The following is a 14578-nucleotide window of genomic DNA, read 5'->3' as shown; positions in this document are numbered from 1 at the left end:
GGAGAAGACACAGGGCTGGAGACATCACAGTGTACTGACAGGCTTTGGGGCCAGGAGGGCTAGTATGTGTTTTACATCAGTGGTCACCACCCCTGGTCCTGGTGATCTGCCTTGCTGAGGAGTCTCATTCTAACCACAACCTGTCAGACCTGTGAAAGAAATGCGTGCTCTACCTTTCAGTTACGCTACTCCTCTATCGTTTCTTGGTATAAAAGTGGCCGTTGATTTGCTGTGATCAGCTTATTTTTGACCATTTTATCATCGTTTGTGAACTTAAGTTTAATATCAATTTATACAAACTATCATGAAAAGAATGCTATAAATGCCTCGAATCGCCACTTGGTATGTGCCTTGTTTAAAGGCTTTCGACCTTTGTGTTGAAGGATAGTTGGGGGGACCATCAATTCAGGGTTCCCTTCTCTCTCGGTCACTGCCGTAAATCACAGGTCATGCGAGGCCTGAACGTTAAACAGTTGTACAAGGGGACAGCACATATGTATTGTCTGCCATTCAGATGTATCTAGTTTACACATTTGTCAGGATTAACACAACACTTCAAGGTGATCGGGTACAGATCTCGGACAATATCCAAGGAACTTGCTTAAAAAAAGTTGTTAGAGCTAGGAGGCAGCCAGGTCAGGGGACTGGGCTGCGAAGGTCAATCTGTAGCAGGTGGTTAGCATGACGGATGCAGGATGGAACCAAACTCTGCAGAAAAGCAGATCTCCAGGAGGAGAATTGGTGGCTACTGTTCTACCTGCACTACATCCACAGTTTATTAAGTGCTGCCACGTCATTTATGCATTCATGCACTGGAGGTTAGGGAACCTCGTGACCGGAAGGTCGCTGGTTCGATCCCCAGTGCCGACAGCACATGACTGAGGTGTCCTTGAGCAAGACGCCTAACCCCCAACTGCTCCCCAGGCGTTGCGGATTGGGCTGCCCACCGCTCTGGGCAAGTGTGTTCACTGCACCCTAGTGTGTGTGTGCTCACTAGTGTGTATGTGGTGTTTCACTTCACGGAATGGGTTAAATGCATGTGAAACATATTGTCAGTAACTGTGTCAGACACATCATCAGCTAAGCCTGACCATAGAAAAGCTTATCCATGAACAACGTCCCCCAAGTCAGAAGATCTACTCACATTTGGGTGGCCGTCCCTCAGCAGTTTGTGGAAGACGTGGCAGAACTTCCAGCAGAGCACAGCATTGCTGGAGAGTGGCAGGCGGTTTACAGCTGCCCAGAACGTGTGAGCCCCCTTCTCATGGTGAGTGCCCAGGATGCAGGGTGGGAAGCATGGTTAAGGATGACTCAGTAGGAGATTAGAACCTGCACCAAGCCTAAGCTCAAAGCTGTTAATCTTGGCCAGCTCCACAGGTAGCACCGGCGAACTCACTAGGAATGACTAACAAAGCCCCAAAGAGGGGAAAGTGGATTAACTAGTCCTCCAGGAAAACCATGTACTGAATTAGTGAAGGCTGATTATTTAACAAACAAAGTAGCGCTACAAGAGTGTCCAAGCTCTGGTCCTGCACGTCCTGAGACCTGGAGATTTCCCAGCTCAAACGGCACCATTAATCACCACGGTGCTGGACTCCAGGACCAGAACTGAACATCCCTGCTCTGATATATGAGGGGGATTTCTACAAGACTATTACACGTGCAAGACAACTGAAAATTTCATTCTCATAACCAAAAACAAAACATTCGCTTGGCCATATTAACATGTTGACTACCAAGAGAATTTTTTATCAGTATAGATTTTTGTTCTCCCTCCCCACAGTCCACTCCTTCCATTCACGCCAACTCTCCACTCTTTTACTCACTAGCACAAATAAAAGGATATTCCTGGCGTGCTTCTCTTTGACGGCGACCTCCTGTGTGTTGATCGCCTTGTTGATGCTCACAGCCTGTGCAAAAGACGGAAAAAAGAGGTTTAAGCATCATGCATTTCTCCCGCACAGACGAGTAAAACATTAACAAACAGGTCAGGAGTACTAATAGAGACGGTGCTGCTTCGCCTCGCTGTGAAGGCCTTGCTGAGCAAAATTCTACCACTGTGAGAGTCACAGAATACAAATGACTCTCAGCCCCAACAGTCGGCGACAGGTAGTGTTGCTTAAAGCTCTCATAGCTCCTAAGAAATGGTTTTCTGGCCTGGTAATACAATATGCTTCAACTAAGCACCAACATGCACACAAGGAGGGGCATTGTCAGGAGCTCTGAAGCTGAACAAACTAAAGAGAGACCTTTAGAGAGCCCTCAGCCATCTGTTGCCTCCACAGATGCTCCTCTAGTTCCTGCTCCCTCTCCAATGCTGAACATCAGCTCAGTGCACTTTCACAAGGTGTACACATTCAGTCACATCTGAGACGAAGAAGCACTAAAACAAAGTTTATTTCAAAAACATTCAGTCATTTTTTTACATGCTAGGTTGGTGTTTTCAGCTGGATGTGAAACCTCAAGCTCATTGACGCTGTCGTCACCCATCGCTGCTACAACATACGCTTGCTTAAGAGGACGAAGTCACGGAAGGTCAGGTGCATTTCTCAATCTCACTTCCTGCTGATGTTTAGCAACATCGGAGGCTCGCTGCTGAAGCCCTGTGACCTCCAGTTTGCAGAACATTCCTCAGTCTTGAGAGGTTTGGTTTCATTATGATTCCCAGGCACGAAGCTACATCCTTGGCCATCGTTTCAATATGAAACTCCCAGCTTGATCTACAGGGTTGGGTCCAGTCAATGTTGAAATTTATATCGGAGTACAGAGCCGCAGAAAAAGTAACCCTGACCACTGAAAAAGTGTCGATGCCACTATATTATCATGAATTAGGGCAGAGCTGAAATGATTTGCTTTGCAAATTATCCTTAGCAGAGATGATGTTTTTGTTCGGATTTTCAACTCGGTCAGTTGTGACCAAAAGTATGCTGCTTGGACGACGCCAGACTAGATCCAAGAAGTGTAATGAAACACAGCTGACAAGATTCAGGATTGGTTTTTAATGATGCTACAGGGACAGTGGGACAGGGCTCTAGAAAAACCAGAAGAAACTCGGCTCTGTTTTCCGATCCTCTGCCTCAGCCCTCGCTGCCAGACTCCCCCGCTAAAGGTGACAAGGCTAGGCTTTGTCTGGGCAAGATGGATTTGAGGGATAAGTGTCTCATTAAGTCGCAGCTGGGCTCTGGGGATTGGGGAAGAAGAGGACGTGTAGGGATGAAGAATAAGGGTGTTGGCCCTTGCTCCTGAACAAACAACTCTTGCATATTTGAGCTGCTGCAATTGTAGTTCCAGGCCTCGGCGATAAACTGACCTCACCAGTTCACGATCGAGCTCAAAACAGGCCGCACGTCTGACTGAACAGCAGACCCTGTTTATTTTCCTATCAGAGCACAACCTAAGCATGTTCATGTACCCTTTACAAGCACAACTCACCCATGAAGAGCAGATAAAGCCTGAAACAAAAGGGGGGGGGGGTAAGGAATCATAACTTATGCTTTAAGCTCTGGAAGGAGGACGGCAAAATATAGACAGGGCTGGAACTCGCTGCAATGGCTAAGCATCCCGTAAATCAATCAAACACTTTGGTACTGTTGGAATGGCTCCCTGTGCCAAAAGCAAGTGATTCCCACACAAGTGCTGCTCAATTTGTCCGAACGGAGACTTTGTCACCCATATGAATAAGAGCACTAGCTGCCAAAGGCTTCTGGCTTTCGCTCACTGGCCGCCAGGACCCATTATTGTTTAACACACTGGGTAGCTGAGGAGCCAAGACGATGGCTGATTAAGGAAATTAAGCTTGGAGGAGGAGAGAGAGGACGAAGAAAGTACGGTTGGTGAATTGCAGCGCAGCACTGTGACACTGTTCATTGTGGAGATGGACCATAAATCCCGACAATCTTTCAGGAGCACAGTTCAGAGTTTGGTGGGGAAGTGTGAAAAAAAATTGATCTGTTTCTTTGAATTGTGTTTGTATATATATTTATATATATTATACTAAGTTAAGCTAAGTGATACTTTTTTGATCCCACAAACAGGGAAATTCCACCTCCGCATTTAACCCATCCGTGAAGTGAAACACCACATACACACACTAGTGAACACACACACTAGGGGGCAGTGAGCACACTTGCCCGGAGCAGTGGGGAGCCCTATCCACGGCGCCCGGGGAGCAGTTGGGGGTTAGGTGTCTTGCTCAAGGACCCCTCAGTCATGGACTGTCGGCACTGGGGATCGAACCGGCAACCTTCCGGTCACAGGGCCAGTTCCCTGACCTCCAGCCCACGACTGCCCCACAATAATATATATATATATATATATAATATATAATATATGTTTTACATACATATATAAATATAAAACATTTAAAAAAATAATATAAAAATACAAAAATTGCAAATCCTTTTCAACCTATATTCAACTGAATACACTATAAAGACAAGATCCCAACTTCATTGGAATTGGGGTTGTGTGTGTGTGTATATATATATATATATATCTTTTTTTTTTGTTGTTGTTGTTGTTGTTGTTTTTTTTTTTTAACCGAATGCGATAAACCGAACGTTTAAAGAAATCACAACCCCAATAATCACCCACAGAGAAGCCAAGTGCATCATGAAGCTATGAAGTCATACTTAACACCCTGAAACCGCTTCACTTAAATACGCTGAACGGTTTCAGAAGGCGGCGCCGTGACGCCCTGCAACAGCCTGATCACTGAGATCATCTCGAAAGGAAATGACTAACATGACACTAAAAACCTCACAGTTCATCTCTCCACCAACAGAATGACTCTTAACGCCATCAGTGATAACAGTGGGTCATGCCATGGCTGCTTTATCGACACATTTCCCACGTCAGCCAAATAGATCCTTAATAGTGATGACACTGGAGCTTTTTATAAGGAGCAGGAAGAAAGCAAAATATGAGTGATGATCCACAAACATCTGAGCTTAGAAAAGGCTCCCTCAAATAACACAGCCAAGCGCACGCCATGAATCAAATCGATGAGATCAGACACGAGCGCTGGGCTCATGTATATGAAGCGCAGCTGTCCCTGGACGACCCGCATGCCTGGAAAGGAGAGCGTAAGAAGTCTTTTCAGAGCAGGTTTTCTGTTTTAACCCACACAGCTCTTAAAAGGAGTTCTAAAATACCGTAAGAAATGAAGACGTCGATCTAGAGCAGCTATGGAAATGACATTTAAACGATCTGTTTAACAGCTGCACATGTTAATTGTACAAAGTAACGTATGCGCCTGCCACAATCCTCATCTGGATTAAAAAGCTTAAGGGGAAAAAAGACACATAGGCTCCCACTAATGCACGGTTTAAGCCAGACTGACGAATTAAACACTATAATCATTACTGCGAAGACCGACTCTGATATATGGCGCTATCTGTAAAAGACTGAACGCTGTTGTTGTTTTGACTCCAGCACACGGGATCTGAAATTAAGCGAGATTAAAGTGCAGAACGTCAATGTTATTTCCAGGGTTTTCACATCAACACTGAGCGAACCATACAGCCCTTTTCATATATTATCAGAAGTACATTCGGCAAGAATAGCTGCTCATAGCTGCTCTGCGGCCAGTTGTTGGTTATTGCATCATTACTTCGTGCAAAACTGAGCAAAGGTCCAGGATTGAGGTGAGCAATTTGGTTATAAATGTGTTATTAAATATTGTTCTGCCTTTTGGCAATAGGTGATGTTTTAATATTTATGCATTCCATCTGAAATGGCTTAGAAGAGTGATTTTACAGCCTGAAGCACAACAAAGACACACGGGAATAAAACAAGTTGGTGCCAAGCATTTTCAAACTGTAAAGAGACACAAACAATGAGAAAAAAAAACAAAACACGCACAGTATGTAATTATAATCCCTTTGCGCTGCAGGGAGTTCTTTAAGACGCCGGGATGAAACCTTTACTCTTCCCGCCTGTCGGGACGCTGTATTTTTCCCCGTCACTCTGATCGCGATGCAGCGTTAGGAATCTCTCCTGTATGCCTGCCTGAATGCCCTGCTGTAAGCAGAATAGTGGCCTTGTCCATAGTGTAGCTGTGGTGATGAAGACGTAAACAAAATAATCACGAATACATTATAAATAGTCAGTACATCACACCTCCCTGGTCTAGAGGTTCAAGACGCGCAACTGGCATTTGGGGTCTCCTGTCTCTCAACCAGACAGACAGAGTGTTAACGTCACTAGAACAGAACCGAGCAGGACCGAGCAGAACCGAGCAGATACATTCAAAACGGTTCCGGCTGATGCAAATTTCTGCTCTGTGGCATGTTTTCTGTGACTTCCTGGGACCCTGCTTAAAATGGATCCAGTGCGATAAAAACACTGAACTGGTCAGCAACAGGAAGTGTAATGACTGAGGGCCACTCTCAGCTTCCTGTCTTGGCACACCCAATCCTGCCAATTTCCTGCTGTCGAAAGAATGCCTGGCTGTACCCATGGTCCTACACTGGAGTGGCACAGCCAATCCAAACAATCCACTCTGATCCAGCTCTCCTTCTGAGAACTCGTGCCCCCCCCCGCCCCCTTTAAGGTGGCCTGAATGGTCAGCTTCCATCCAGCTGAAACACACAGACAGTGCAGATAATGAGTGAGGTAGCTGTCTGAGACTTTGGCTCTCAAGCTCATGCGTAGGTGCAGTACTGAAAGACCTAAAAATAACCCCACGCTTCCTGAAACTCCCCTCCGTTCATACAGTAACATCAGCCAGGCGCTGCAAGCCCGCGTTCTGCACAAACAAGACCCACAAACTCAAGATGATAACAACATCATTACCCCGCTCCTAACACACACACACACACACACACACACACATTTCTGCTTTGTCAGACACACAGCTTTATTGAGCTGCGGGCTCAGACTGCAACTGAGCCATTAGTCTTTTTTTTCCTCTTAAAAGTTTATTTTAGCCAGTACTCTCTCCAGCTACTGCTCCACCCCTTGCAAAAAAAAGGTCACTCCTCTGAAAGGCAGCTGCTGTGTTGCTAAGCCACTCTCCCCTTTTAAAAGAGCATTTTACAACTTACTCACATCGGACTCAAACATCCGCTCGCATGGAACACTCAGTCAACACCTCATTAGGCTTCTGGAGTGGAAACATACAACGGACCATCCACGCGGTCGGGTCAGACGCTTCCACTGGTACTATAAATGCGAACGCGTCTGCGATGCCGGGCTGAGAAGTTCTGGAATATGGACCTCTCTGGGTCCACATGCAGTGAGGCTGAGCATCAACTGCAAGAGCCTTAAAAAGCCTCATTGGTCTGCCGAACAAATGCGAACATGTGTGAACGCTGGACAATTTACACAGGAGGTCTGATAGAAGGACTACCAGGCACCTGAGGAGTCTGCTCGATTACGTTATATGGCCGGGGGGATCAAGTCAGAGGAGCCAGAACATGATAATGGTGCCATAATGGACAATAAACCATGTGGGTCACTTTTATGAGCTTGCAAAGTAGGAGGCTCTCTAAAGTGCAGGGGTGAGGGGCTATTCTTTAACCCAGATCCTTTTTGTATGGCAGGAGGAGTTTCTAAAGACACAATCCTTCAGCGGGCCCTGAAAAGATCTACACAAATGACATCTGGGTCAAACGCAATAACCTACTAAAGGAGTACGTGGCACACATCGGTGAAAAAAAGAGAACTGACAGAAAACAAGATGTTGTCCGCATTTAACCCATCCGTGAAGTGAAACACCACATACACACTAGTGAACACACACACTAGGGGGCAGTGAGCACACTTGGTGGGCAGCCCTATCCACGGCACCCAGGGAGCAGTTGGGGGTTAGGTGTCTTGCTCAAGGACACCTCAGTCATGTGCTGTCGGCACTGGGGATCGAACCGGCGACCTTCCGGTCACAGGGCCAGCTCCCTAACCTCCAGCCCAAGACTGCCCTGGGGGGCAGTAGTGGTGTCATGCTGACCGAAATTGGTCCCGAACGCATTCTGAAACAATCAGGATGTGGCGACACATAGCAAACGTTCCATTAAGACCTGCCTGCAGCTTCAGACATGGTTTCAGACATGGAGGCTGGTCATTTCTGGCACTGTAGGTTCATTTCCACACAGGTTCATTCTCACTGAGTTCAAAGCCACATATCAATCAAAGGGCACTTCAGACAAGCTACTTAAAAACAGAGGGGTAAGATTTACTGGACCTGAATCTTCAGCACTGGACATGATTCTCCAAAATCTTCAAGATCTGACTCAGCTCCACAGAAACCATATCCAGTGAGGATCTCGTGCCTGCCAGGACTTGTTTTCATACCGCTGTCGAGCAACGCGTGACAAAAGTAACTGCGAGGAGCCACAGAACGGACAGAAAAGTGAACAGCCTTGAGTGAGACATGCGGCAAACTGACTCAGAACAAGTAAAACAAAAATAAATAAATAATTTTTAAAAAGACTCAGCACAGTCTACAGCTCAGAGACACTGTGCACCCCCACCCAAATCAGCGACTCACAAAAGCCAGGTCTGATCATGGAAATGCAGATTAAGTGACCCATATTAGTCCCACAACGGGGAAATTTCACCTCCGCATTTACCCCACCCGTGAAGTGAAACACCACATACACACTAGGGGGCAGTGAGCACACCTACCCAGAGCGGTGGGCAGCCCAATCCACAGCGCCCAGGGATCAGATGGAGGTTAGGCGTCTTGCTCAAGGACACCTCAAGTCACGTGCCGTCGGCTCTGGGGATCGAACCGGCGACCTTCCGGTCACAGGGCCAGATCCCTAACCTCCAGCCCACGACTGCCCAGTGCTTGGTCTGAGGGCACCACACAGCATCGGCGGACAGGCAAACCTGTGTGCATCCTAAATTCCCTCTGTGGAAGGCCTGGAAGGCACGGCGTTGGCATGCAAAGACTACTGGCGCAGGGCACGGAGGTGGGGCGAGGCGAGGCGGCTTAAGCTCACACAGAATGAGGAACTAGGTTAGTCTCTCACTGCACCTGCTCTGGAGCTTCACAGACTACCAATGGACCAAAGAGGGGTTGAAAAAAACGGGGGTCCAACCGTTATAGTTCACTGGACGTGCACAGCCCGTTGAACTCTGGGTGTCACTTCCACACACACACACACACACACACACACACACACGCTCCAACAGCCCATAGAAAGGCTTAAAGAGGACCTGGAAACTGATCCGGACCGATGATTCCAGAGAGAGGAGGTAAGGAGATGATCAAAAGCAAGACAACACCCCCCTGCAGAGACGAGGAGCCCAGAGAGGAACTTTCATTAGCAGGCGACCAACTAACCAACCTAGGCGGCGAGTTTCTCTTCACAAAGGAGCAGTTTTCCGCGAAGGCTGCTCATCAACACGGCCGCATCCCCACCACAGCAGACAACACATGCCCCCAACACCTCCACGCTGCACGAACAAGCCCCCCGCTCACGGCGGAGGGGGAGCGGGGAGAAAGACGCCGAGCCGAACCGCACAAACGCGGGCTAACGGGCTAGCGCCCGAGCGGCAACAGCTCGGCTCCGAGGCAGACCTAACGGTCCAGGCGGCGGCGGCGGCGGCGGCGGCGGACGACTGAGGAGCCTGCACCGCACTAACGCGCCCGGAGACACCGTTACTAGACAGAGACACGCAGGGAAAGTCGAGGGAGTGTTCCGCAAAAACCCTCTACCGCTGCCTCGGAGCTAACAAAGCTAAGTTACATTTAGCTCCCCAGCAACCTACCATTTTACTCAAGTCCATAGTTCAACAGGAGAGAGGTGATGGAAGCCGAAGCCGAAGCCGAAGCCGAAGCGACCGGCCGTGCAGATCGGAGAGAGCGGCGTAAACGAGGGCGAGAGCGGCCGCCCCGCTGTGGGAAAGCGGTAGGGGGAGGCTCCGTTAACTCAACATGTGTCCCGATTTGGTAGCGAGCTTTTGCTTTCTCGTTCCCTCCGCGTCTCCTTTCCCTCCCCTCTTCCTCCTCCTCCTACTCTCCCACCTCTTCCCCTTTCTCTCTCTCCCTTCCTTCCTCCTTCTCCTCCTCTTCCTCCTCTTCCGAGGAGCCGGTAGGCAGCGCGGCTACTCCTCCGCCGTCCCGACCTGCACAGATGTAGTAAAGAACGCTCGCAGGCAGACGGAGCTGTCGAGAAAGGCTCCGAGCACAGGAACATCTCCCGGGTTCACAAGCTTCTCAGATCGCCTGTCAGCACGGGGGGGGGGTGTACACATATACACACACACACACACACACACACACACACACACACACACACACACACACACTACTACAGCAACTTCTAAACAACACGGAAGGGGAATCCCACCAATATTTCCAAATGTCTGGACATTTCAGCCTTGGAGATGCAAACAGTGATTCAGAGCGGTTTGCAAGAAGTGGTTAATCGTAGAGAAGCTTACAAGACTGCAAATCATGATGCAAACTGGTGGTGATGAGAACCAGGAGACACAATGTCTGCAGCACAATAGTCATTTTACTCATTATCCAGAGCCTATCTTCTTCTTCTGGGGGGTTATATGGAATGCTGGTAATGGTGAAACATTCACAAGTCTGGAGGGGGGGGGGGGTTTAATTTCCTTACCGTGAAATGAATGGACTCAAATAAATTGATTAAAATAATTTAAGCCAAAAACGTCTCACAAAAACCACCGTAAAACAGTGCGTCAGACATCATAACTCCCCATTAAATGTTTACGGCATTTGGCTGACGCTCTCATCCAGAGCGACTTACAATTTGATGATTTTACACAGGGAGGCCAAGGCGGTGTTGGGAGTCTTGCCCAAGGACTCTTATTGGTATAGTGTAGGGTGTTTGCCCAGGTGGGGATTGAACCCCAGTCTACAGTGTAGAAGGCAGGGGTGTTAACCACTACACTAACCAACCACCATTACACGTAATAACTTTCTGTTCTGGAGATTTCAGAGGGATTCAACTCTCCAGACGTCTGGTTCCTATCACCACCACTGTGAACAGTTCTGACTCGGCCAGTTTCTCTAGAACAGAGCGCTTCACACCAAACCGCTCCGAATGACTGTCTACATCTCAACCGTTTATGTATGTAGAAGTTTTGAAAAATCAGTGGAGGTTCCCTTTAATCCTGAACAGAGACCTCTATGGTTCGAGGCGTAGTTTATTTGTTTGTATAGTCATTTCGGTTGATGTTTACCTTCCTGAGCAAGTAGGGGTGGGCTATCTGCAAAAAAAAACACATCACAGTACTTCAAAACAGTTTCACAGGGGATTCACAGTTTTTCTGAAGTTTAATAAGTTGAAAAAAGTTGTGACATAAAAAAAAAACAGGTCCGATTCTGCCCTTTTTCTAATGAACCATGCAGTGTTGCTGAAGTACTGACAATATCTGATATATTCAATAAATACACCACAGTGATGCCATTTATACAATGACAGATGATGTCGTATTGCCTCCCTATAAGACCATTTCCTGCTCGTTCCCATCGTAGTTATGAACATGTAGGTACGAATTCCTCTTTTAGTTCTAATTGAATTGTGATAGGCTGGTGAAAGCATCTGCATTGCTCGCACTTTTGAGGTTTAGCACCTTAATTTTAGCCCGAAAGAAGCCGGTAGAGAGACAAAAACATCGTGCGAACACAACACCGCCTTCATCAAACTTCAGTTCCTGTGCTGATAGAGGCTGCGTGTCTTAAGAAGCTCCACTGCAGTTCTCCAAGTTACTGAATACTTCAGCTGGGTTTTTTTTGACCCGCTACTTTTGTGCCGAAGTTGTTTTTAGAAAGCTACTTTTACGTGAGTCATTTTACTGAAGCAACAATCATTTTCTTGAGTACTGGTTTAAGCTCCTGTGCCCACGTCAGGTATTCTGGCTGCACAGACCCAAATCTAACAGGCCTACAGTGAACCTCTCCTTCATGAACCCAATTTTACAGGCTCTATGTTTACACTGGGAGGGGGGGAGAAAACCCTGTATCCATGAAATAGTGTTTCAATGTCACAATTTTGGTGAAGGGCGCCCCCCTGTGGCTGCTTTTTAAAGTCTTGTGTGTTCCAAGTCTACCTTCATGAATCATTTAAGCAAATAGGTGCTCAGGTAAGGAGATCTCTAGGGGTAAAAAAAAAGAGAAAACGTGCACATGATCCATAACAGAGCCCTCTGGTTAACAGGCAAAGACTCCGGGTGTGATGAGGTGATCATTTCAGTGCTCACTATTAGCTTCACTAATAGGCCACACCTATTTCCACTGAGCACTGAATCTAGCTGGAGTCATTCATTATCTGACTACTTTGTCCACTGTTTGTCTAGAGCAGGGATGATACGATATACATATTAATAGTGATTCAATTCTATACAGGCTCAGGAAACATTCACTGTGAACCAAGTACAGTAAGATTTTCTGCAGAACGTGTGACGTCAGACATGCTGCCATAAACTGTCAAGGTTTCCACTGTTCTATTGAAAAAAACACCACGATATACAAAAATAAATAAATAAATAAATAAAGAAAACTCGCCTGCACAGGAGACATTTCAGCTTTGCTTGTGTTTACACGTATTTGTTTTCAAGTTGCTTCTTTTGGGGTTATAATGTTTACATCAGCCTGCTTCGGAAATCGAACAGAATAAATAAATGAATAAATGAACGCAAAATAAAAGCCGGCGTATCTTTTCTTTACATCTGTGTCAAAATTGTATCGTATAGCGGCGCAACAATGTATTCTGGTTTCTCAATTCTTAAAAACCTCTTCAAAGTATGTGGCACCAAATATAGCCAGCCATGATCATTATGTTTTAGTTGAGCAATAATTGGTACGGCGCGGTGGCGTGGTGGGTAGCGCTGTCGCCTCACAGCGAGGGGGGCCTGGGTTCGATTCCCCAGCCGGGCGACCGGGGTCCTCTCTGTGTGGAGTTTGCATGTTCTCCCCGTGTCTGTGTGGGTTTCCGGTTCTCCGGTTTCCTCCCACAGTCCAAAGACATGCAGTCAGGCTGATTGGACGTGCTAAACTGCCCCTGGGTGTGAGTGACTGGCTGTGTCTGTCTGTCTGCCCTGCGATGGACTGGCGACCTGTCCAGGGTGTATCCTGCCTTCCGCCCGAAGACTGCTGGGACAGGCTCCAGCCCCCCCACCCCCCGCGACCCTGACGGAGAAGCGGCTTAGAAGATGGATGGATAATTGGCATATTAATAAATAATAATAATAATTTTCTTGTTCATTGTTTGCGGCTATTAAGATGCAAGGCTGCACCGTCAAATCAACACACACTCACATGTTTACAGTTACGGAGAATTAATAGAGTTAAGCAAAACTACACGTTCACGCGAGTGAAAATCATCTTCATTCTTCCATCATAGCCAAAAACATTAGCTATTTAACCAACAATTAAACAACCATTACTCAGCCCTGCCCTGTAAAACTTGATTTTGATCTCTTATTTAACCCAACTGACGCCTGCTTGGGGGCAATGATGTAATAACTGTGACTGTGACCTTATAACCTTACGTTGAGATCAGACAGACGTTTACATTTGACCGGTATTTGATGATTTTGATATGTATTGTACTCCAGTGGAGCAGAATGTTTCGGCAACACCAGGCAGCTGCGTGATCCTTCTCATAAATGTTTATGTAGCAACATCAGTTTCAGCAGATATGTACATGAAGATTATCAGATATCAGCATCGGCCCACGATTCCCTCATTGGTGCATCCAAAATAAACAATAATTGCAGGATAAATAAAAAAAGACTAAAATAAAAGTGGTTAGAATAGCAGGAGAGAAAAGGGGAAAGAAGCAGCTTCGCAAAACAAAGCAGGCTCTTCAGCGGCCTGTCACACTTCTCCTGCTGGTACGGTGTGGAGGGCCTGCTGGGGCTTTTTCCTCGCAGACACTACATCTGCCACATACATAGTCCGTCACTTTAATCGCAGCACAGTGTCAATGACTCATTCTGTACACACACACACACACACACACACACACACACACACACACACCAGACGAGGCACAACAAAAAAGAGCAGCACGAGAACACAAGGTCACAAACAACCTGAAATACACACACACACACACACACACACACACACACACACACACACCTATGTACTGTAAGCACTGAAACAGCTCATCAGTCTCTGTGTAAGGAACAGTAATGACATCATGGTAGAGATGATGGCCTTGAGCAGGACAGATAAACACTGAAAACCACACAAACGATCCCGAGACGAGCCAAACTAAACCTTTACACTGTTCTTTTACACGGAATATCGTGTAACAGTGCACCGCCTAATAACTTCACGCCATTAGTTTTGCTTTTCCACCTGCCCAACATTTCAGCTTCTATAAAAGCAGCCCACACCCTACAGACAGAGTCTCCAGCTGTTCAAACTCACTTCTTTTCACCTTTTAAAGTCCAAAACAAAAAGTTCCACAGCATTTTCCCAGATCAAGCAGTGCTCTAACTTTATCCTGTGGAGCCAAAAAGACGTAAAGATAAGCAGGATTTAAATCGGTACTACAATACTTCAAAAATAGGGCTTAAAAAGAAAAAAACAATAATTTAAAGAATGTAACAAGTTACAGTGATGCCCAAAAGTCTGAGACCACTTAGA

At 46.7% G+C, this 14578-nt stretch overlaps 1 protein-coding gene across 2 annotated transcripts in view; it reads right to left on the bottom strand.

The window, feature by feature from the left end:
* Nucleotides 1–14578, bottom strand: part of hip1 (huntingtin interacting protein 1) — a 49450-nt gene that overhangs the window by 25575 nt on the left and 9297 nt on the right. Inside the window, exons 1-3 of one of the 2 annotated variants that reach the window (XM_017724521.2) lie at nt 9718–9953; nt 1847–1910; nt 1145–1287 (exon numbers count right to left, since the gene is read on the bottom strand). In XM_017724521.2, coding sequence (XP_017580010.1) covers nt 1145–1287; nt 1847–1910; nt 9718–9735 — 225 coding nt within the window. In that variant the 5' untranslated portion in view covers nt 9736–9953. Of the gene's footprint in view, nt 1–1144; nt 1288–1846; nt 1911–9717; nt 9954–14578 lie in introns of those variants that run through there. The other variant, XM_017724519.2, reaches the window with a different exon arrangement.

This window comes from Pygocentrus nattereri, chromosome 17 (assembly GCF_015220715.1).
Source record: "Pygocentrus nattereri isolate fPygNat1 chromosome 17, fPygNat1.pri, whole genome shotgun sequence".
NCBI lineage: Eukaryota > Metazoa > Chordata > Actinopteri > Characiformes > Serrasalmidae > Pygocentrus > Pygocentrus nattereri.
This window is presented reverse-complemented; position numbering and strand designations above follow the sequence as displayed.